The 25,573-nt window shown below is 42.0% G+C and overlaps 2 protein-coding genes across 2 annotated transcripts in view; one reads left to right on the top strand and one right to left on the bottom strand.

Annotated features, from left to right (window-relative positions):
• cep83 (centrosomal protein 83) overlaps window positions 1-3,607 on the top strand; it is a 12,920-nt gene extending 9,313 nt beyond the window's left edge. The window contains exon 16 of the mRNA XM_061070494.1: window positions 3,147-3,607. Within this exon, the coding sequence (XP_060926477.1) occupies window positions 3,147-3,281 (135 nt within the window). The 3' untranslated portion in view covers window positions 3,282-3,607. The remainder of the gene's footprint in view (window positions 1-3,146) is intronic.
• On the bottom strand, window positions 3,357-25,573 carry plxnc1 (plexin C1). The gene is made up of 31 exons (XM_061070472.1): window positions 24,517-25,573; window positions 24,004-24,126; window positions 22,041-22,175; window positions 21,822-21,922; window positions 21,628-21,733; window positions 21,375-21,540; window positions 21,007-21,100; window positions 20,371-20,443; window positions 20,016-20,057; window positions 19,756-19,889; window positions 18,976-19,155; window positions 17,432-17,540; window positions 16,068-16,247; window positions 15,813-15,980; window positions 15,569-15,671; window positions 15,358-15,459; window positions 14,166-14,269; window positions 14,034-14,075; window positions 13,814-13,938; window positions 13,512-13,710; window positions 12,527-12,673; window positions 10,213-10,381; window positions 9,993-10,093; window positions 9,089-9,164; window positions 8,230-8,264; window positions 8,035-8,130; window positions 7,310-7,473; window positions 7,078-7,225; window positions 6,853-6,993; window positions 6,711-6,785; window positions 3,357-6,347 (listed from the first exon to the last, which is right to left on the bottom strand). The coding sequence occupies exons 1-31, from the start codon at window positions 25,531-25,533 to the stop codon at window positions 6,243-6,245; spliced, it is 4,560 nt and encodes a 1,519-aa protein (XP_060926455.1). The 5' UTR covers window positions 25,534-25,573; the 3' UTR covers window positions 3,357-6,242.

Below are 25,573 nucleotides of genomic sequence, written 5' to 3'. Positions count from 1 at the left end.
TCCTATTCAGGCTGAGGAAACCTTCACTACTAGAAGAGAGAGGGAAGTGGCCTTATGTTGGGATGGTGACCTCATGGGAACCCAGACTGGTGAGGGTCAGAAGGTTGTTATGGTGGAAATGGCAGTTGTTTAAAGCTAGCTCGCTTGAGTTTCAGGAAGAAGCGACAGGTATGTAGTTGTTTACCTCAAACAGGTTGAGTGTGGTTTTCTTGCCTCTTACAGAGAGTGGAGGGAAACGACCAGTTGACAGGGAAGTAATGATGAGATGGGTGAGAAAAGGAAGAAGGTTGGGAGCAATTTACTTGAGAATGTGAGATGGAGCTTTATTGGGAGACAGGGGGGTGAGAGGAGGACAGAGTAGACAGGAGAGTGTCTGTTGCAGAGTTAGGATGCATGATTGACAAAGACTTAGATGAAGGAAGGAGGAAAATGTAAATGTTGCAATGAACAGGTGTAGAATGTGTTGAGGGTCAGGGGTGCGAGGTAGAGCAGCTTCTATCGCAAATAAGGTTAGGTTGGATAGTAGTAGGGAAAAGAGTGCGTTAGCTCACAAACTTATCTATGAAGTCTCGAATCCAAATCTGGAAATCTGAGCACATTGTCAGTAGTAAGGATGTAACAATTTGCCTTGTTTAGAATGTAATGAGAAAATAACATATGCTATTGTAAAGGAGAACGGATGCAGCCCACTGGCCCTCTTCCAATAAATGAATAATACAGGATCGATAACCTTGTCATCTGGCCCCAACACATATGAAAGAATAAATACAAAGATGGGAAAGTGAACAACAACTCAACTACTAAAAAGTACATACATCAATATTTCCCCCAGACTCCAGGTTCATATTGCCCCTGTGTTCATGAAACAAAATAGTTTGTCACTTAAAGTCAAGAATCCTCAAAAAGGTCCGAAAGCAAGGTTGAAGCATGTGTGTTGTAGTGAGATTGCCGCAAACAATAATATACCAAATAGTCCACGTGATTCTCCCGGCCCAGAAAAAGACTCCAGTCCTCACGGTAATCTGTGAAAGTTTCCCATTTGTAACATTTGGATATAAAGAAACCAATCTATACACAATAATACATACAATAACAAATAAAGATGGAGATCCATTTCCGTTGTCTTTATAATTTAAGGCTGCTGACAGATAAATATGCACTGACTAATATATGTAGGTAACAACAGCAGATTGGCTGTTCTCCCCAACACATTTCCTGTACGTATAAAGTGCACTTAGAGACCTTTAGAAGCCAAGTTGAAGAATTATGGAGCTCTTGACATTGTCGAGGTTTGCAAGATGAACACTTGTGTGACATGAATTAAGACAACATGTGTTAAAGGAAAAAAATTGTGAAACACACAAATTAACTAAAGGTTTACTATGTCAGTGAGTGAAAGTGCTGTCCTTATGGCGGCTGGCCACGATGAAACAAAGGACCAACGGGTTACACCATGTGGGTGAGGTCAAACGCGTTACCTCTGCAGAGCATAAAATAAGTAACATTAGCTTAGAAATAACATATTAGCAAATGTCACAACACAAATCCAACTTGTAAAACATCGCATGAATACAATTAAACAGTCCTGTGCATTGCCTAGTGTAATTAGTGCAATTGAGGTGCTGTTTGAAGTCCAGTGTAGCTGGTTGTGCTACATCTGCCAGTCAGGCCTTTACGCAGTCTGCTCGAGTAGGGAGACGTGCCACCCTCCTCCTGGAGAAGTCAGTGGAAAATATTAGGCCTGGTGAAGTCACAGGGCCCAATAGTTGAAGAAAGTCTGGTTTGACGTAGTTGAGAATACAAAGCACCCTGGGAGACTGAGTCCTGCAAGCAGTCCTTTGTCTTCCGAACAGGAAACAAGCGGTCGCAGGCTTCGGCTCCACCTGTAAGCCCAAGTCCGCCTCCAAAAGCTCCCAAAGGAGCTGCTGGAGGGTAGAAAACAGAAATAATGGCACAGCATGAAATTCTAAAGACAGCAGAGTCAAATGTGGCAGCGTGTAGAGAATCACCTGCAGCGTGCCAACGGGATCAATCGCTCTCACCTGCTGCTCATGGGCCATCTACATGCCAAACTCTTTTTAAGGCTCTTGGGATCACAAGCACACACCTTAAGGTCCAGGTAGGCACGGGCCGGTATAAGACCTGTTCTCCCCCTCTTTGCTCTCTTTCCATGCAACGACCGATGGGTGAAGCCTGGCTTCCCCAGCTCGCATTATCAACTTCATGGAAGACAGGTGCAGCTTCCACTCACCTCAACAAAGAAACCTCCTCAAATCCATGTCCTGCCGGAGATCTTCAAACAGCAACTGAGCCACATAACCAGCAAGACAACTTCACAGAACTTCCAACAGCACAGAATCCCTTTTTCCCCCTTTCCATGGACGTCTAACACAATTGAGCTTAATCATTATACTAGGCTAAGCAAAGACTGTTTATAGGTTTGATTTGTGTTGCTGTGATATTGTGGTTACAAGTTATTTGAAAGTTCATGTTAGTTATGCTCTTCAGTCTTTCCTTGCATGCATCTAGTAACTTTCGCCAATTTTGCACTCACACAGACACGCATATCTCAGCACCACATCCCAAAGGAGGGAGTCCGTTATCTTTGGATTGGACAACCTCCATTTTAGAAGCAAGCTCACACACAGACTCACATACACATCTTTATATATTAAGTACACAGTAATTTGTGTTTTTATACTTTATTATGTATACATCCTTCAACTTAGCTAACTAATTTTGGTTATAGTTATTATTGAATTGTGAATCTGAGTTCCAAATTTGTAGTTAGTACTTTAATGGTCACTTTAATCAATTAAAGTTATTATCTCATATTCTATATATTATTTTGATCACCAAATTTATTGAATGGTGAAAGGCACACCATTTTATGGTATCCCGTTTAATGCATTATTGCACAAGGTAAGACTAAACAGCACAAACAAGCAATCTAACTAACTTTACACAGCTGATATATTAGTATTCTAGCAGAAAAAGTTATTTAAAATGTTACCTCAGCATTACATAGTTTGTCGACCACAGTAATAACCAGATAGAACACCATGAATTCCAGAGAGTTGGTGCTGTACCTTCGTGTGAGTCGAGGCTGTTTTAGCGTCACCTTGCTCTTCCTGTGTGTTCTGCAGGACCTCAACCAGAGGGACTTGTCTCTGCTGCGTCGCAGGCTCCAGGATCTGGAGAGCGCCCAGCAGCTGCAGCTGGAAGAACTGGGATCTGTGGCGCAGACTGGCCGGGACCCTGATCCCCAGCCTGACCTCTGACCCCTACACTGCTTCACATTGGACTTGCAATACAACGAGCCCACGTTTCCAATCAAGGACATCAACAGTTTTTATTTTTTTACCAAATACTTTGAACGTTTATTGATGCATTTACACGTCTCCCTGCTGTGATGGTGATATGCCACGGCACCTTTTTCAATCCACCTCAGGATTTGATGATGTTTTTATACTTTTTCTCTCGAGTCACAGAGTTGATACAAAAGTTTAACAGACTCCAGGCTGTGAATTACACAATGTTTATACCGACTGGATGTCACGTCCACCCTGCTTTACATGAATGATATTGATAAAAGACAATGATTTAACACTTTCGACTTTGTGTATTGAACTTCGTATCGCAACAATTAAAGATTCATTGTAGAGGATTTAGGGCGATCTATGGCCATTAAACTTAAATAGACAATCCTTTTCCTAATAATCTTTGGATAGTTATACAATCACCTGAATCCTCGTTACTGAATAGGTCACAGCATAGGCTATTCACAATGCACACTTGAGTGTGCATTTTGACTTCTGAGGTATCATACTACTGGACTACTTGGATTCAGGCAAAGTATATTCTTTAATAAGCTTCTCTGCTAGATTACTATTAATATTATTATATTAGTATCTGCCGTCTTAGGTTAACTAGATTGATAGTTTGAACTGTTTGGCCTTACCTTGAATTGTATGAGATAGGAGCCTCTTTGTTTATTGATTTTGTTTAGTGTTTATAGTTTCACTCAAGTGATTGAGAGTTAAAAAGGAACCAGTTAAACTGCTTGATTTGTTACTCCAATTCTGTTAAAGACTAAGTTCTATTTTACTTTCTAACTTTGAGGTAAATAGACTTGGTCCAGAAACAGTCTGTGGCAAATTAGGAGTTTTGGGGAAACTCACTGATTAAAGTGACAAGTTGCTATTGTTGAGTTTGTCAACTACTTTACACAAAAGATAGATGATATACGCTTTTCATTCTCTGATCCTCCTATATCTTAATTTCCATCATCTTCATCCCCTTCGCTCTCCTCTTTCACCCCTCTGTCTCCCAATCAAGTTCTTACCTTGGTAACCTCTGCCCGCCCGACGACTTGACCCCATCCCCTCTCACATTCTCCAGTCTATCGCTCCTGACCTTCCTTTTCTCACCCATCTTATCACCACCTCCCTATCTACTGGCTGTTTCCCTAATTCTCTGAAGGAGGCAAGAGTAAATCCTCTCCTAAAGAAACCCACCCTCGACCCGTCTGCAGTAAATAACTACAGACCTGTCTCTCTTCTTCCCTTTGTTTCCAAAACTCTCGAGTGTGCTATCTTTAATCAACTCTCCTCTTATCTGAACCACAATAATCTTCTTGACCCTCACCAGTCTGGTTTCAAAGCAGGTTACTCAACTGAGACTGCCCTCCTTGCTATCTCTGAGCAACTTCACACTGCTAGAGCAGCCTCTCTCTCCTCTGTCCTTATCCTTCTAGACCTCTCTGCTGCATTTGACACAGTGAACCACCAGATCCTGATTTCCTGCCTTCAGGACCTGGGTGTCTCAGGCTCTGCTCTCTTCCTGCTTTCATCCTACCTCAATGACCGCACTTATCGGGTAACTTGGAGAGGATCTGTGTCTGAACCTTGTCCTCTAACTACTGGGGTCCCTCAAGGTTCTGTCCTGGGTCCTCTCCTCTTTTCTCTGTCATTCACTCGCATGGCTTTTCCTACCATAGCTATGCTGATGACACTCAACTAATCCTCTCTTTTCCCCGATCTGAAACACAGGTAGCAGCACGAATCTCTGCCTGTCTGACTGACATCTCTCAGTGGATGACCACACACCACCTGAAAATTAACCTTGACAAGACTGAACTACTTTTCCTTCCAGGGACAAACTCTCCCACCCATGACCTGACTATTAACTTTGACAACTCCGTGCTGACCCCCACTCAGACTGCTAGGAACCTGGGTGTGACACTCGACTGCCAACTCTCCCTTTCTGCCAACATTACTGCAACAACACGTTCCTGTAGATTCATGCTGTACAACATCCGGAGAATACGCCCCCTTCTCACTCAGAAGGCGGTGCAGGTTCTGGTCCAGGCCCTGGTCATCTCACGCCTAGACTACTGTAACTCCCTCCTGGCTGGTCTACCTGCTACTGCCATCCGACCTCTGCAGCGCATTCAGAATGCAGCAGCTCCACTGGTTTTTAACCAACCTAAATTCTCTCACGCTCCTCCGCTCCCTTCACTGGCTACCAGTGGCTGCCCGAATCCGCTTCAAAACACTAGTACTTGCGTACCATGCTGTGAACAGATCCGGTCCTGTCTACATCCAGGACATGGTCAAACATTACACACCAGCACGTTCACTCCGCTCGTTGCTCCTTCACTGCGGTCTTAACACTCATCAAAATCACGACTGTTTGCTGTCCTGGCTCCTAAATGGTGGAATGAGCTCCCCATCGACATCCGGACATCAGAAAGTTTACAAATCTTCTGCCGAAAACTAAAAACACACCTCTTCCGACTATACCTTGAATACATTTTTTTTTTTTAAAACTAACAATTTTTGAAATTAACAATTTAGTAGCACTTAAATGGCACTTACTGATAGCCTTTTGTAGTTTTGCTTTATTTTTGTAGAAATTGTAACTTCTTGATTCTTGTTGTTCTTGGTTTGTACCCTCAGGGTTGAATGCACTTATTGTAAGTCGCTTTGGATAAAAGCGTCAACTAAATGAAATGTAATGTAATGTTATGTATTCAGTTGGTAGCAATCTCCACCCTCACTGCTAGATGGCACTAGATCCTACACAATGAACCTTTTACAGTTGTTAAATACATGCTCATCAGAAATGAGCTACAGACATGATACGTGTCACTGACAAATTCAGAAACCCTGACAATTACTACTTAACACACAAATGACGGTTACCGGCTCCTGCCACCTTCCTGTCGTGGCTCAGGCAGCTCAGCTCCACGAGCAGCTCTTCAGTCCGTCAAACTGCGTTTTCAAATGGTGCAGTTGCTCCATCAGCTCAGTAGGGGCGCCGTTCTCGTTCAACTTGTCTTTAATCTGGAAAAAGGCATTTGACAACAGTTGCTTGTTACAATGACATTGCTTTTTTTCTAATGAATGTTTTCAGTGGGGCCACTACAGGATTTTAGAATGAAGCGTATGTATCTTGTATCAAGAAAACTCATGCATCAGTCATTCCTATTGAAAAAAAACGCTCAGTGTTTCGCTGCGATGACTTTTGAAAAAATGCACAGGAAGCGACAAGAGAAGCAAAAGCTCATAAATCTCATTTCCTGCACATGTGCCATCGCTTCACTGTTTATCTCACAAGGGAAGTCATTGTGGGTTATGCATACCAACCCTGGAACCACATACCCTCATCGAGCCCAAATTTCATAACATCTCAGACTATCGACCCACCTCTGTGAAGTAGCTCTGGATGAATTGGTAGAGCTCTCTGAGGGCTGCCGTTTCGTTGAACTCGTTGTCGTGTTTCTGAAATCAAAACGCACCGTCAACCTCACCTCATTCATTTCACATCTAGTACTGAAATGGTCGTTACCTTTGACTCCTCCTGCAAGAAGCTCTTGAACTCAGACTCTGTGATTACTGACTGCTCTCTGATCTGCTTGTAGTAAGCCCTCACTTCCTGTTTAAACTTGGGAATGTCTTTGGCGTACAGGAGCTTGTTGGTCGGCGTGTGCTGCAACACAACAACATTCCAGTTCAAACTTTATGCCTTTTACGTTTGGGTCCAGCTCCGCCGACATTGTGTGTGGTTCTTCACCTTCCCCAGCTGGAACTCGGTGAGGGAGAAGGAGTCCATGAAGGCCTGAGCGATGACGGACAAGCAGCCCTCCAGCTGTGGCGTCTTCTCCATGTCGAAAACAAACTGCGGGTTTTTCAGGATGTTGATCCAGAAGCGCAGAGGTAAGCTGAAAAGATACAAAAACACGTTAAACTTCTCCACCTCGGCAGGTCTGCTGTGTGTCTCCTCCTTTCTGCCCTCACAGCCGTACCTGTTGGTCTTCCAGATGTGCAACACGTCCGGATCCGTGATCTTCATGTCGGCCGCCTGAGCGTCCAGGAAGTCAAAGAAGTATTTGATGGCGTGTGGAGCTCTGCCGTGCGTCAACCCCCAGATGGACCTAAACAGGTTCTCTACAAACGAATGCACTGCCACCTGAGAGACAGAGAGAAAGGGGGGGAGAAAGAACATTCTTCTTTAATGTTTACAGCCTGGTAAAATCAGCTGTTAGAAATTCTAACCCCGTCAAAGTAGGCGATTTTGCTTTTTTGTGTATTGTTGTCATTCTTTGGCCTTTGTACTATACAATTGATTTGATGTGATACGTGAAGTAGATCATCTGTGGTGATTGATGGTTATGCCTCATAAAAATGTCATGGAAATCTGATTGACACAACACTCATGATACCATTTCCTCTCCAACACATTTAGGATGCAGCCTATATGTTCCAGACACACAATGCTGCCAGATTAAAGTACAGGGCAGCTACATTTTCTAATCTGCTTGGACTCCTCTGAGTTATTATCATGCCACTTTTTCTCCCCACAACCCTAAACTGTCACTTTTTAATTTCCTGTCACAAAGGCTAGCTCCAAAAACAGGGGCTCTGTGCAGTCCCACACAAATAGCAACGCTGCTTCTGCAGGAGAGAACGTAAGAGGCACATTCTCGTATCGCTACGGTCGAACTGAAATGAGGCACTGTGTTCCTCTTGCCTTGGTGGACAGCAGCTTGGTGAGGTGCACTTCCTTCAGTTTCAACTTCTTCCTCTCTGGGTCCTTCCTTTGGTCCTCGTCCACATCGGGATCAATCTGCGTTTAAAGGACACACCGTGTGGGCTCGTCTCAATCCAAGAAGAACTACATTTAATGATTCACTTCAAGAAACATCAAACTCTAACCCATTCTTACCAAGTGGAAGTATTTTCTAGAGAAGTTCTCATCATCTAGAGGGAAAATGACAAGAGATTAACATTGATCGCTGGGAGAAAGAATTACATTCAACATTTGTTTGATGGTTGTTGATCACAAATTGTTCCTTTTTCTTAACAAAGCCTCAATAAAATCAACGTATGCTTCACATTAACTGCAGCTGACTAGGATCCTTTTTCTATAACCTCCTGTGCTTCACGGGACTAATTTGGGGCCATTTTGTTATGCTGACACGCAGCTGAAAATAGTTTGTGTGTTTCTCTCACTGAGCGTTCACCCATGTTGTTAGAAACCTAATCTACGTGTGTGTCTATCTATGTGTGACAAAATAATCACAAGTCAGACATAACCACACTGACTTGCCGGTTTGGCTTCAGCGGCGACTCAAATACATTTTCGCTCTGTGCAAATCTCCACCAACTTTTATGGAAATCAGCTCAGTTGTTGTGTTATCATGCTCACAAACAAACCACCAAACAGAAAGGGTTGGAAACATTAACTGAGAATAATACAAATCTGAAAGTATTTTTCTTTCTCTAATAGAAATAACAAATCAGAATTTGCATCTTATGACTGCACATTGTGAATATATGATATCTGACAATGGACATTTTGGGCTACTGGTTGATTTTTTTTAACTCTTCAGAGACTGCACAATTTATTGCTTAATCCAAAAAGGGGAATTACCTGAGAATTAAAATGTGAGTTGTTGGTCAGGTTGACATTTATTGGACATTCATAAAAAATATAGCAAGAACACAGGAACAACTCCCACAGTCAATTCAAACGGTTTGCAGGAATCTAATTGTTAATAGGAAAACAGTGTCTCAGCTCTCACCCTTCACACTTCCCTGTGGACTCAGAGGAGGATGAGTTTTCCTCTGAAGCACTTTGATCGTTGCTCCATCGGGAACCTGAACAGGGAAAAGGTCAACAAAGTAATAAACACATTGCTGCTCAATGTTAAAAGCTTCTTGTAGATTGGTTGGCTTTCTCTCTCTATATTACTGAAGGTCCTCACTCTGTAAACTGCCTTCAGAAAACACATGCTAGGATTAACCACCATATAAATTAGGGCTGCAATAATCAATCGATTCAACTGCCAGTAATCAACCTTTAAATTCATCACCGACGATTTTTGAAGTAAATTCATCAGACTTTTTGGTGAAAATTAGCCAAATTCTCTGATTTCAGGTTTTTCCCCATAGTGCCCTTCTAATGACAGCAAATATCTTTGGCTTGTGGATGACGCAAGACACTTCAGGAGGCCGTCTTGAGGATTCAGATGCAAACATCAACATTTGAACCTTTTTCCGACCTTTTCTTGGCCGAACGTAATCGACAGATAATTGAAAAAGGAAATAATCGTTCATCGCAGCCTCAATGTCAATAAAGTTAAAACTGCATTTCCAATATTACGGGAACCATTTGCAATGTGTGGTCTGTTATCCACATTCTAAGTTCAGTTTTCAGTCTGTGAACCTCACATAACAGCAACCACCACAGATCCAGTGATTAACCAGCGGGCAGGGACAGCAGCAGTGAAGCTGAAAGTAGGAGGAGTCTGCCCACTGGTAGGAATTGGACAATATGCAGATCTGTACAGGGTGTGTTTCAGTTTCTGTGAGATTACATCTCAGCAGCTTCCTCTAGCCAAAACACAACACAACCCACGAGTGTCTGTATGAGAGCAGGAGCGAGAGGGAGGGAGGGAGGGAGGGAGCCCTCATCATCCGTCTCACCTTGTAGTGCTTCAGAGTGTTGAGCATCGTCACCTCCCCGATAACCTCAGAGCTTCCGTCCACTTCCTCGAGAGGAACAAAACATCCGTCCCTCTCGTACTCTGTTGGGGAACCTTGTGGTTAAACAGCTTGAAGAGACTTTTTTTTTACAGGTAAAGATGACTTTAGGGAAACTTTGATATCAAATGTTCATTTCATAAACAATCATGTTTTTACTGACCGATACGGACATCACTGAGGGGAACGTTGAATGGGAAACCGAACTTGCTCTTGAAGGTGGACAGGATTTTCTCCTTGACCTGCTCCACTGTGTCGCAGCTCAGACTGTTGACCTCCAGAGGCTCGCTGAGCTCCCCCTCAGTGCCCACAGCAAACAGCACCTTCAGCTTCTGCACATACACACACAGAAAACTGACATGTTGTATTTTCTATCACCCAAGAAGTCATTGTTTATTAAGAAGGATATGACTGGGACTAAAGGCTTTCCTCATGTACACAGCAACTTGTAGTGATACTTGTAGAAACCACAACAATAACCACTAATCTCAGTTTCCCCATCGTCACAACTCGGTGAAACAACACATTCGAGTCATTTTTGGAAAGTGGGAGGCAGCTTTGAGAGGAGGTGAAGTTAATGGGGGGCTTTCAGAGCAGTGACATCAAGTGTCTCTGTCTTTGTTTATCTTCATACAGTTTGGTGGTTAATGTTTGCAGCAGATAATGGATGGAAGTGAGCACTGCTGGTTTGTTGTATAAAAAACGAGAAACACAAGAGCACTTTTCTACACAAACGGCTGAACAACCGAAAGCAAATGGTTCAAATACAGAAAGTACATAGTAATTATAATAATGGTATTGACAACAAGACAGCTAAAAGAGTGAGCTTAGGAAAAAGATGAAAAACTATGTTTTTACCTCAGACTGAAATTAAAACCCTGTCTCAGAAACACTTGTATCCTCAAGTCCAAGTGGACCCTGAGGAAGACTCTGTCCCCTTGTTACTTGTTCAGGACTCTGAGCAAATCACTCTTACACCGTATAGACAGATACATCTGATGTCCGTCACACCTGCTTCATTTGAAAGTCTCACACAAGCTCAAAGGGTTGGGAGCCACTAGTTTACATTAAGCTTAACCTGCTGCAGTTTACATTTAAGTCCATGTCTCAGTGCAACATCTCTATATTCAAACTGTTCATTAGATGTCCCTCCCACTGACCACCTCCTGTGTCAAAGCATCTGGGGCTGTTATCTTCTTTATCCAGACTCTGATCAGTTGAGGTATCGAGTCAAGTAGTCTATAAGCATCCTTGCAAGGAAATGGAACATGACAGCATTTGAGTCGCGTTTTCCTCAAACGGGCTCTGCCACAGTTTAACTGTGATGTATTTTGGGGTTTCGCTTCAGCAGCAACAGCACATTAATTCTAATGAAATAACATGTCATGTCTTGCCACGTCTTAAACTAGCTGTTGGCTCCTGTAATTGATTCAGTTACAGTAAATGTCGATAAGCTGCAGTGTTTGAGCAAGAATACAGTACAAATAAAAAGAGCTTCTTTATATACAAAGAGTAGGTTATTAACTAAAGTAGGCATTTCTCAAGATTTACTTTCATGTCATCACAGTGAACACGCACACAATAGCTTTAACTCTCATATACATATGCACAAGTTTCAGCCCTTTAGATGTTTGCATTCTTATTGATGGTGCATGACAATGAGCTTCAGAGGAAGGGTCACACCAAATATTGATTTGATTGAACAATTTCTTCTGTGTACAGTTTCCTCAAATTCAACCTCAGACTTCTTGAGTCCAATTTAATTTAAGATTTATGTCAAGTATGATACTATTAAGGAATATCGCAGACCCAAAACAACTTCTACTTCGCCCTAATTGAAAATAAGGGGAAGAAACCTGGTTTTAAGCACAATGGAAGTAGCTTTAGATGCATATTTTCGTAAATAAGACCTACTATGTCATATTTCAACGCATTTAAAACCTTTTAAGGCCTAGACTTCAGAAGATGGAATCTTTTAAGATCCCTTGGAAACCGTGTTTATAATAATTGTTCAAACTCAGTTCCCAACCAGTAATTCCAGTTGTAGTGACGATGAATGAAATTGTCCAGTCCTTGTTGTGGGTGCCTTAACTTTACTACTGTAAGAATCCCTTAATGGGTGCTTACTTAACCAGGTTCATGCCCTCCTGTAAGCGACTCTTAAACAAGTAAAGCTCAAACTCAATTTCAACAGACGTGTTGCACAAAAAATCCAAGCGCAGAAGACAGACTTCAAGAGTACAGGAGAAATCCCAGAGCAGACGTTTCATACGCAAACAGGAGCAGCACGAGTGCTCGGGGAAGCTGCAACGGAGGAAATATGTCCATGCTTGCGATTAAATATCAGCAGCTTGAGCACAAGCAGAGCAAATCTAAGCACACGCAGGGGTTTCCAGGGTGTGACTGAAAGAGAGAGACAGAAAGAAATCGGAAGTAACCACACAAACCAAAGTGTGTGTGTGTGTGTGTGTGCGTACCAGGGAGCTGAAGTCCTGCGCCTGCCACAGGAGCCAGTCCTCACTGAGTGTGTACAGAGCCTTCTCTGTCACACAGTCCACAGGTCCTTTTTTGATCTGCTGCGTGAGAGCGCTCACCATCAGGAACAAGTGCTGGCCGACACTTTCCTGCAGAGTCAGAAACAGCAACTCGGTTGTTAAAAGACACCGTGGCAACCACAGCGGGGAAGTTTAGTTTGTGCCTTTTCTGAAACTGGGTCATTGTAGTTTACACGCTGAAGTGAAACACAACACATCTAGAGCAGAGCCCTCTTTAAGGAAGCAGGGACTCAAAGTAACAGTGAAAATTCAAAGGCTGCCGGGCTAGTAAACCATCACATGGGTTGTGTAGGTACAACAATTTAATATCAATACTTTATGTTTGGTATGTGATATAATCTGGGAACTAATGACATGAACACTCCACTGACTCCATTAGAGCTGTACACAGCTACACAAAGTCCATTCTCATTTGAAAGTGTCTGTTTTTGGCAGAGGAAGTTAAGTGAGAACAGGACGTGGTTTATCTAAGTTATTTTTACAATAATAACCTGATGAGAAATGACTGAGACACCTCCGAAAACATCTGAATAAACACAAGTAAATCATGGGACAAGAATACAGTACAACACCTCCTTGTACTTAGGTTTAATAAACAGTAACCCACACATATTCTGATGCATGGTCCGTACGGTGTTATTATTAACAGGTTTACTTCACACGTTGCATTATATAGAGAAATACTTTTCCCCAATGTTATTAATACCACTGCGCGTCAAAAGTAAAGTCACGACTAACGCCTCACTGAACTCCGCAGGTTCTGCAGACCTTCTCCAACTGACCTTTGGTGACGCTTCTAACACGCACACATCTTAAACAACAAGGACTGTCCGGCTAAAAGACATACACTGGGTACGAGCTCAGCTAAAAGGAGTTACAAAGATTACAAGAAACAAAGTGGACAGACCCGCAGGAAGCCATACAGGCATATGGACATCCAGTTGGTCAGCAGTTTCTCCACCGTTGACTCAGTGCCTCGTAGCAGCAGCTTGGAATGAGTGTTGCTGTTTTGATGCATCAGATCCTTCAGCAGAACCTCCATCACCTCTGTCAGGTACAACAAGTCGCCGTGGAGCGCTACCGTTAGCAGAGACGCCAGCGCACACCTGTAACAGAACAGAGGAACACGAGGAGGAGAGCAAGAGGAGAAAACAATGGTTAGCAAATGGATAACAGGTAGAGAGAGACTGACTTAAAGAGGGGACTGACTTGTTTTTGATGGTGAAGCTCTTCTGCTCCTCCAGGGCGTGAACCATAGACGTGAGGAAGAGCCGATTGTGGATCAGCTGGGACAAGACGTGGCAACACTCGTCAAGCTGAACCTTCACTGTGTCCTGATCCAAGGTCAGATACAACAACAATGCATCACTGACCCATCGTGGACAAACTGCACATTGTGACATGAATCGCAGCCGGTGTCCAACCTTACCTGACCAATGTCTTTGATGCACAACTTCACCAGAGTCCCTCTCTGGGAAACAGTAACACAAAGGGAACATCTGGATTATGGATAATGATTTTTAGCTACTAACAACATCAGTTTGAGGGATATTCGATGTACCTCAGGAAAAAAGATTCTGGAGGCAAAGTGGTTGTAGTCCAGGAAAGGAATCGCTCCAACGTTTTCCATCAGGTCAATTTGCTCTGTCTGCAGATCCACAAAACCTGTGGAGGACAATGAAATGATGGACTGCAGACCTGAGTGACCAAGCAGGTTTAATAAACACACATACGTGTTTGTACTTCTGTCTTAGTGTGGACACTCATTGACAAAGTGGATTCCCTAGCCCCTAACTCTGACCATAACCATCCAAACTTGGTCCCTAATTCAAATCCTAACCATAAACGTCCCAACCATAAAAGTCCCAACTCTCAAACTACCCATTGAAAAAGTGATGACCGGCCAAAATGTCCTCCCTCTTTAAGGTCTATGCTTTAAATGTTTCTCAGTAAGTACACGAACACGAACACACACAAACACACACATCTCTGCAGTGTGAGATAAAACAACTAACTTGTGAAGCAAGTATGGGCAGAGAAGGTCTCTGGTTTGTCTCTGGTTCGACTCCACGGAGAAACAACAAAAAGACGAACCTGGATTGATCTGTCCAAAAATCCAAGAGGATTCTCCCTACCCTGTCTAGTGCCCCTGAGCAAGGCACCTTACTCCCCCAACATCTGCTCCCCGGGCGCCGTACACGGCTGCCCACTGCTCTGTGTGTCCAGATGGGTTAAAAGCAGAGGTTAAATTTCCCTCCTTGCATGAGTGTGCTTGTGCATGTCTGTGCACGTTTTTGTGACAAATAAATGTATCTTAATCGTATCCTAATCTTAATCTTAAAGTGTCCACTTGGAGGTGACAAATACAAAGAGGGAGTGAAAATGGATGTGGTTCTGCAACTGACTTTTCAATACTTGACTTTAAGTTTGGTTACTAAGTGATGTGACGTGACTTTCATATACAAAGAGCGGGGAGAGCCAAAGTGGCTGAATGCTGTCCAACACTTGAAGACATACATACGAACTCTCATGACAATTTCTTCATTTATCTAATCATTAGATTGTAATGGGTATGAATATATTGCTGTAAATGCACCAGAGGGAACGTGTCTGATTCTGTTTAAAGCGAGGCTGCAGATGAACAGCAGAGGAGAGGATTACGCAGTCGGGATGGAATTTTCATTTAAAGCGTTAATTCTTAATCTGCACCTTCCTCATTCCATACGGACACAGGGTGGGACTTTGTGACTGACCTTGTCTGATATCGTTCCTGATGTCCAGCTCCAGGTTTTCCATGTCACTGTTCATCTTAGCAGTGAGCTTTTTCTGTTTGCTTCGGTAAACAATCACCACCACTGGGGGTCAAAACCAAGTGGTTGAATTTCACAGATAACAAAAGAGGAAATAGTTTTCTTGTTGGAACGACATGGGTCCAATTCGCTCAGCTGAACTTTTTGTACTCACTGATGATGATAATGCAGGATATCGGCAGCAGAACGAGCAGCACCCAAATAAACGGAAACGATGGTTTATTTTGGAGTTTTACCGTCTCGTCCCCATACTTTATCTGTAAATAAGCAATAATCACAGTATATTTGAAATAAATTTGACAACAAATATATGTTTCCTACTTTGGAATTTAGTACCACAAAATACTTGTGAGGCAATATGATCTGGCTTGCTCTGTTTCTGTGACTTTTAGACTCACCATTAACAGCTGAAATTCAGCAACCTGTGAGTCTTGGATTTCACAGGAAAACGTGTCAGTCTCATTGTGACTCTCTTTGGCCTTCAATATGCAGGGGTAATGATGTCCTCTGTCAACGCCCCATACTGACAACTCTGTTTCCATCATCTCCAGTTTGTCTGCCTTTTTCTGAGATGAAAACAAAAACCAACACTGAACTTTTTAAGGTGCCTGTGTTTGTGAATGTGTGATAAAAAGATGAGAACAATTCTTTACCTCTATGGTGATGCGCAAGTCGTCCCCGACAAGGATGGATTTGAAGCTGATAAACTTGGGCTCTGGGTAGAAGGTGATGGTTGGGGTGCAGGGCAACGTTTTATTGCCTACTTTCAGAAAAACTGTGCTGGGAAAAGCCCCCTGTGCATTTACAGCTGCAACTGTTTCAAAGGTGAGATTCTGCAGAGAATTAAAAGGAACATTCTGTGTTATATAGAATATGATATACTGATACATATTTCCATCATATCCCTCCACAACCATAGCTTTACTAAAACTTACTAATGATCGATTTGAAGAAAGCTTTTGATCTGGTTGATCACTGCCTACTTTTAAACAAATAGTTTTACAATTCTATACTACGGTTGAACTCTCATCTTCATAACAGGAAACAATGTGTTGTTTTAAAAAAAAACAGATCTGATACATGAAAACAAGAACGAGGTGTGAAACAAGGCTCAAGTCTTCATCCACTGCTCGTCTCTTTTTTTTTTTAATCAATGATCTCCCCACAATATGTCCGGAATGATGTTTTCATCTTTATGTAGATGATACGGTAATATACACGACTCAAATGGATTTTAATGTCTTACTAAAGTACAACCTCGCTGCTAACAACAAATAATAACAAAACTAATAACAAAACTACTCATGTGTTATTTCCTGTCCCTTGCAAACTAATGCATTTTGGTTTGGAAACACAAAACATATCTGACAAACAAATGCACTTCTTGTTTCTAATGAGGCTTCAGAAACAAATGGCCTTCCACATTTCGTACAAGTACAAACAATAAATATTATATGTACAAATATGTATTTTGTAAACACAAAGCATTTCTGTTTAAAACTCCTTGTGATTGTAATTATTTACAAGCAAATATTCAATCCATATCATCTTTCCATATCCTGTCAAAATTTAATTGTACTGAAAACAAGTTGATGCATCCCAAGGGGTTAATCCTAATAAACAATTTCAATAGCATGATGTAATAATGTGACAAGGTTTGACATATGAGCTTCTTGCTGTTTTCAGTCACGGACTCTGGAAAATTGGATCTGGACATTATCTACAGTTTGTTTTTCAGACATGAAGAAGGCAGCAGAAGACTGTCTGGGCAGACACGCTCAAACAGCAGCAGCATTTCCAGAACATTAAGGGGCTGGAAAGAAACGTCCCAAAAAGAGTCTGAAAGCGGCAAGAGTTTGTGATGTTGAATACATGTGACTAGTTCTAATGTTATAATGTCAAACAATAGACATAATGCTAAAGGTTACTTGGTATTATTTGCCATGTTGTGACAGTGTAGTGTAATTCAGTGTGACGTTAAACCATACAGTGGAACACTGTCCGTCTCAAGACCCACCTGATAGGTCCTGTTTTCAGGAAGTCGGACTTCCTGCGGGGCGTGGCTCTGCGTGACACCTTCCACAAAGTCCAGATGAGAGCCTATGATTTTCAACTTCCTCTTCCCACTACCAGGAGACAGGGCAGCAACCAATCAGAGACAGAGAGAGAGAGAGTAAGGGCTGGTGGTTCAACTTGCTAATGTGTTTATCGCAGTACGGTTTTCTGAGGCTCACCTCAAATAGTTAATTGAGATAAGCCTTAGAAAACCGTTTAATCAGCCTGTCACCATAATACTGACATTAAATGAAGCAGCCAGATCCCCTTCAAACCTTGATGACATCACAGAGGCTCTACAATCCAAATAGACTAAATTACTTCACATTACTTTCTTTGCACACCTGCTGTGTTATTAAACATTCATGTCCTATATAGTCCATACCACAAAAAAAATGTATCAAGTTTTTGCAAAGTGTCAAAGACAAGGCAGAAGTGGAAGTTGCTGCAAGTAAAAGAGGAAGTGGTCTTAAGGTGAAAGACGTTGCTTTGGGGAAGTGGCAATCTTTCCCCATCGGTTGACCAGCTACCTCTCGCTGTTCCTCACTTACTTAGCTTACCGGTGGTGCATCTAGAAATAGCCTACTTACATTTTTACTGGTCTTATGTACTTATTATATTTACCTCTGCTCACATTGCTTCGTGTCCCCTCCCCATTAAAATGAGCTGCAAAAACTGATCCCAGTGATGATCTTGTTTTATCAGAATCCTTACTCTTCCATTTCAGAATTGATTATGTGATGATGTGCTTGTTCCAGCTCTTTACGAGATCGGCACAGTCTTAATATATTTTACATCGTATACTTAGTCCTTGACCGCTGAAGCACTAAACCGTGATTTTAAAGAAGTTACCGTTTGAGTAGTTCTTGTTTAACAACTTCCCCAAAACAAAAACATTTTCTTCCTCGTATCTGCTTTCACTGATATATTTCCATCAGTGATGTGCGATAAGTTCTTTGCTTTGGAGAAACACACTTCAAACATTTCTGCAGCTGATGGAAACGTCATTATCCCAATAAAATCAGATGTTTTCCCATTTATATCTGGACATTTTTACCTCCACTAAGGAGGTTATATACCATAAGACTATAAGAAAAGATACAGGGCTATAATTCCAAATGACAGATATAGGAAGTGGCTGCACACGGCCGGTCGCTCGGTAAGGCGACAACAGACTTTCATGTTTTTAGGGTGGTTTGTTTGTTAGTAGAAAGGATGCATTATGGGTCAGGGAAGAACTTATCTAACTTCGGTGCCGATCCAGAATTGTTTTCTGTTTCCATAACATTGTGATACAGGGCATTTTACATCATTTTTATTGATGTCTCAAGAGGATTATTAAAACAGACACGTTTAGGGAAGGGATATTTAAGACTGTGTGGAATTTAGTCTGGATCCACAAATCTGGATCTAGTTAATTTAAATGTGGCGAACTTGGTGGAGGTATGCGTTCTACTGAGTGACATTGTGCAATTCAGCATGAAAGAACCAACAAATCAAACATACCTGAGCCAGGTGCTGTTTGGTACAATGTTGGAGCAGGATGGGGATGACTGGTAGGTGATGTTGCTGCTGCCATGGCAACTACCGTCTGGGAGGAGGGCACAGACTTTGACCACGCCTTTACTATCCGCACTGGGAATGTGGAACGTCAGACTCATGCCCGTGTTGTCCCAAACAGGAGATCTGACAGGTACGCACGGGATGACAGAGAAGAAACATAAGGACGTAATTAAACATCAATTTAATCTCACTTAAATGCCTTTTTATAAGCTTAACACATCAGAATCATAAGTCTACAGGTGTTATACGTCATACATCACAAACTTAAACAAGAACATGAAATGGACAACGCCCAAGGTCACAAGAATCAAAAATTATCTTGTTGCTGAATTATAGTTTATCATCAGACACCAAAAAGTCTGTCAGAGTGATATTGTTTTAAAGTGAAACATCACACGTATAAATTATTCAGTAGTGCAACATTTTCCTATTGCAGTGTTTGTCTTTTTTGATACCATCGCTTTTAAAAAATGTCTAAAGATAAAAAAACAAGTAATTAGTTACGTCTGTTGGCAGAACCATATTTGACATCCACACCCAGTTTCTTGCTTTAGGAAAGAGAAGCACATTCATATGTATTGACAGGACACTGACATGCATCGAGTCACCTGTCAATACTATCACCTTGAAGAATGTGTCAAGTCATACGACAGGTGTTATTTCCCTTTAAAGCCTTCTCTCTTTGCATAATGCATAATCTTGGTCGTCCGTGAGCTGACTCACTCTTGTGGCTTGCATTCTGTGTGCGCCTGTATCCTCACTCTGGTCACGTCACTGAGGTTACGACCGTATAACACCGCGTGGTTTCTGCCGTAGAAAGACACAACGCCGGGATCGATGGAGGAGATCTCTGGCATCTGAAGGTGAATCACACACACAGATAATTATTAGTACTGCGTACGGATGTTTTGAATTGGACTGAATGTGAATAACGGGAACTTCAGTGGGAAGCACGTGTGTGAGAGTCGAGGGTTCGGACTCACAGAAAACTTTATTCCTGACACCATCCTTTTGCAAACACTGTCCTGCAGGAAGAAGCAGGAGGAGTAAATTCAGCAGGTTTACAGACATTCACAGGAATTGACAGCTAAGATAACAGTAGAAAACAGCTAGCATTGTAGAATCCAACTACTTTAATTCCATCTTATTTACATGTTTTGTGTATATGCAGAAATAAATACAAATAAATAATAATACAAATGAAGATAAAAGTTCAAAGTTGCACGTCCACCACGGTTTCAACATCAATTTCACTATAAAATAATGTCTCCAATGTGGTATAATACATAGGAAGACTGGTAAAACGTATGGTAGATAGATTAAAATGGGCATAATTACATTTCTGACTCCATTTGCCCAGGAACACTTGTTTTTGCTCCAGTCGCATCCGGCCTCGAAACACTGCCGACACCTAAAGAGAAATCAGACCTTACTAAACAGGCACCAGAATACCAAAATTACAGACAAGGTTTTTCTTTTCATATAAACTAACTGGAAATTTACAACTAAGTATTGGGCCCATGGTTAAGGATAATGTTAAATTTTACAAGAATGAAGTCAATTTTTATGAGAAAAAGGGCATGGCATTGGGAAAATAAATTCATAATTTTATTAGGAAAAAACAGCCAAAATATTGCGAGAATAACAAAAAAAAAAGTGCTTTTATGATTGACAAACTACAAAACCTCTTTACATATCAAGCAGCTATTTCCCTGCTCTACAAGGGAGAATATATAAAAATATTATAATATCCTCCGTACTCCCTCGTGTGACAGGCTGATCTCCTGATGTTCCGCCTCTGACACATACTGAACCTTAAAATTGCGACTTCATTCTCAAGAGCAGATTTTTTTATCCATTGACTGACTCTATTACTCCATCGTAGAAACTGATCATTTCTTCAGCACTTGCACGTTTTATCTTTTTATGTTCGCAGTTAGTGTTTTGATTTGTGTAGAGCAGCGGTGGACTTACAGGACAAAGGTTGGCGGACCCCCGATGTCAGAGCACTCGGTCAGCGTCAGTCGTTCCGATAACTGCGTCGTCCCAAGTCTAATTTTTACAAAGACTGCAGAGATAAACCAAACAATGAACATCCCAGCAAAGAAAGTTCATCTCATCATAGTTGTCAGTCATAAAACGGTTGCATTGAAGAGGAAAGTTAGTCCAAAGAAAGACAGAGGTCATGTGGCAGTATCCTGGCACTGGTAGTTTCACTTTCACCATTATGAGACAGATGCAGCTAGTAAATACCAACTGAAAGTTAGTAGATGCCATATATTATATATATATATATATATATATATATATATATATATATATATTTATCAAAGATTACTAACCTTCTGCAGGAAGTGTGCCATTAGGGAGGATGCAGGTGCATTGCGGGAACATCGGAGCAGGGCCACTGGTGCAGTGAATCGCACTGGACCTCGCAGAAAACTGACAGGCGAAGTTAGACCGTGCCGTCTGGCCTGCGGTCAGGTGAGTCTGGACGTTCAGTGTGATCTGAGAGAGATCGGGATGTGAGGGTTTAAAGAACAAACAAGCGACAGACACAACTGATATAGTTCAAACTCTGTCCTTTATCTCTACCTGGCCAGTTGGCTCCATAGCAACTCTGTGGGAAACCATTTTCTCTTGATAATCCTCAGGAATGGACAACCAGTCGGAATCTATACAGTCGTCTTCAAACATGCAACTAGAAAAAGAAAAAGATCTGAGAACTGACTTTACAATTGTTCTGAAAGCTGTTAACAGATAGTTTAAAGATGCAGATGTTTCCTCACCTATCTTTTGAGCCACACCAGACACACTGCGGATCCTGTGCAGACCAACACTCTTTCACATCTCTGTACGTGCTGCAATTTGATACAGGAACACGCTTCATCTAGAACAAAACACAACGATTAGCTACACTTTAAAACAATACAAAAAACAGCATAGATAAGTTGGATCAGAATTATCCGTTCACCACATGTATGTTTTTAGATGTACAATGCACTTACCTGGTTTCTTACTGGCACGTACACATAGTTCTGATCAATCGGATCCAGCTGAATCTTGGGAAACACTTGGCGAACGTCATCAGCTCTGTAGAGCACCGTGGGACAGGAGGTGTGATAGTCCTTATCCACAGCAAGCTGATGACAAGAGTACAGCTCTGGTTATGTTTCTAAGAAACTGAGCTGCTGTGGTGTTAAATATTTAAAAAGGTAGAGATAATATCGGTGAATAAAAAGAAAAAAACTGCTTTTACTGTGTAAAAGAGAAAAGGGTAAATGTTCCTCTGTTCATGAGCAGACACAATAAAGTTGGCTATAACCAGCTGTAAGCTCATGTGGCCAGTTTGACTTTGGGTCGATGGTTCAGCTAACTAGGTAACTTAGATCAGTCCTATGACTACCTGCCAGTGTTCATAACAACGGATAAAAAACAAATACATTTTTTAAGTCATAAACAAATACCATCAAACGACCTGATATGCTAAAATATTTCCATTTGTTGAAAAGGCTGAAAAAGGTCTTTAAACTGCTTTCCTTAATTTTTGTGTGGATTAATTTAAGCTTTATTAAAATCAAACATTCAGAAAAAAATTGATGTTAATAACTTTATTTAAAAAGTTATAGAATAAAACAAACAATTGAATATATCTATGTTCTGTTCACAAGTAGATCTTGTTCAGCTTGTTCATTGATAAGGGAAAAAGTCTCTGTGTGCTCATGTGATCACAAATTTCAGCACAAGATGACAAACACAATACTTCATGCTTTACCGCCCTATAAGTCACTGTGAAGTAAACAGCGACTAAATCTCTGTTTTCTAGGCCTTTGCTTGTTTGCTGACTGTGCTAGTTTAGAAGTCTCGTGCCGATGATCACATCTTTGTACAGTTTCTCACATGTTAGCTCTTCAATAAATAGCAATTTTTTATGGACTATTTTCAGCTATTGAATAACACACACTTGATATGCGAGAGTGTGTATATATGTACGTCAGCAAGACAGTGCAAGGGGGAAATAAAAACAAAGTAATGTTCATCAGAGTGAATTAACACTTGCTGATTATTATTAATCTAAATCAGATTGAAGTTTGTTTTTCTTAACCCTTTAATTCCAATTTGACACAATCCTAAACTTCTTTCTTTCTTTATTATTGCTGCTTTTGACCAATTGTTAAATTTTAATCCAGTTGGGTTTGCTAACACTGTAAAGAAGAAATCATGGAAACATCATCAGCTGCTGCGATGAGTGGCTGTGTTGAAGCAGTGGACTGTGTGTAGTTCAGGACACGAGCTAATGGCCGCCACCATTGTGATTGTTGAGGCAAACATTGATCCACTCGTGCCTTTCAGTCCTAATGGAGGACGCTGGGTTTTCTCTAAGAGCTCACACCATCGGAGAAAATAAAAAATGCAGCGTGTTGAAATCTTCAACTCTTCGTGCTGGCTTTTCTGTCCCCTCGTCGTGTCCACATCGTGTGACTTGCACTACGTTGCCTCACTTAGCCATCAACAATACAGGATATTATGCAACTGTATGTTGCGTTGCTCAGGTTAAAAGGTTAAACAGAAATGTCATAGTGATGCCTGTACTCTCTCCGTTTGTAATGTTTATCTTGCGTTGAATAATTATAGCTCCACATCATTTAAGAAAATGGAAACAAACACGTTGTCCTTTCTCATCAATGTGTAAATATTGTTACTTTGTTGATGTGCTGTGCTCCAGGTGACATCTATCGTTCCTCTGTCTGTCCTGGGAGAGGGATCCCGCGCAGCTTTATTTCCCCCTTGGCTAAAATGGGTTTTATTTGGTACTTTTTCTTATTCTTGCTGAGGGTTAAGAACAGAGAATGTCCCTAGAAGCCCAATTTGTGAATATGGGTTATACAAATAAAAGTTGACTGACTGACATAATTGATACAATAAAAGCAGATGAAAGATATCAGTAGTACAGATTGAGATGACACACACCTTAATGAGCTGCCCATCTCCAGTCCCGATGAAGAAAACCACCCAGGTATTGTGCCTCACTGCCAGCACAGAGGTCATGTTGCTGTGCCTGAAGAGCACGGCTTTCGGCCTCAGTGTCTTCGGCTGACAAACACAAACACATTGATCGTCACATCTGGAGCCAACAGAGCTCGAAAGAAGAGGTACTTGAAATAACATGTCATTACTCAAGGCTCAATACCAAGTTCTCAGGTACAGAGGGTCATGTTCATGTTTTAAATCCAATGACTGAAGCTGTAAGTCTAGCCTTAGTGTTGGATTTTACTTTTTTAATGAATAAAATGCATGTCACTTATTAGTTATACACTTTATTTCTTATATATTTTGCTCTTCAATAAGATCAACTCAGTAGCTACCAGCTGGACTCTCATACAACCCACTGGCTGCCTACTTTCAGTTACTGGATGACCAATATATTGATTATTAATTATTTTGTTATCGAATCTATAAAAGCTTCAGAAATGGACCCATTACCTCGGGGGCACTGGACTCTCTGCTGCCGCTGTAGAAGTCTGGATCTGTATTCGCTTTTCCGGTGAAATCCGGGCTGATGTCAAACACAAGCAGCTCGGTGTTGGTCCGTCCCACGTCCGCACTGAACACTCCGCTCCACAGCACCGGCTGCGCCCCCGGGATGACGGAGGAGGCCACGAGTCTGTGACCTCCGGCTTCAGAGACCCTGAGAGTCGCACCTCGCAGCGACTTGAGAGTCAGTGTCTTGCTGCCTTTACCCTCGAGCCAAATCAGACGGATTCTGTTGCTTGTATCAGCAGAGCGCACGTTGGAGAGCAGATACATGGTGGAACTGATCTGAAATCCATCCACAAACTCCACAAACTCCACTTTGTCAATGCTTTTGATCGATGGCGTGCCTTGATTTTCAATGAGAGAAAATATGCCTCCATCCTGGTTCTTCTCTGTGTTTTGGAGCTGGACAGTGGCTAAGTTAGTTGAGCAGTTTTCGGCCCTCTCCTTCTGCTTCGGACTTTGCTCTAACGCGGTCAGAATGTACGTGTCGGTCTTGGTTGGATTCTTCTCCACCTTCACCAAGACTGCGACGGACGCGCTGCTGTGATCCAGTGATCCCACCTGGATGCTCTCACTGTGCTGGAGGCTGGAGATGTCCATCAGCTTCAGAATCTCGCAGTGGCCACACTCTTTGTCGATCACCCCGCAGCTGATCAAAGTATCGTCCTCAACCAATGGAAGCAACACGTTGATGCTCAAAGTTGCGTCCGAGAAATCCGCCTCAGAAACCCGGTGAAACGGCACCTGGGCCCCGCCCTTCAGAACTCCTCTCTGGGTCACACGCTGGACCATGGTCAGGTCGTGGCTCAGCTGGTACAGTGTATCATTTGTAGCAACGTAAACCGTGTTGGTGGCCACGGCGTAGTGCTGGATATCTCTATTGAAAGTGAAGCTTACATCCGGCTCCAGACACAGAGCCGCTTCTCCCCAGAGAATAACAAGCAGACCAGGCAGCAGGATCATCTTAGAGCAGCGATGGCAGCTTGAACTGGGAAACCCTCAC

This window comes from Limanda limanda, chromosome 1 (assembly GCF_963576545.1).
Source record: "Limanda limanda chromosome 1, fLimLim1.1, whole genome shotgun sequence".
In the NCBI taxonomy this organism is placed as follows: Eukaryota; Metazoa; Chordata; class Actinopteri; order Pleuronectiformes; family Pleuronectidae; genus Limanda; species Limanda limanda.
This window is presented reverse-complemented; position numbering and strand designations above follow the sequence as displayed.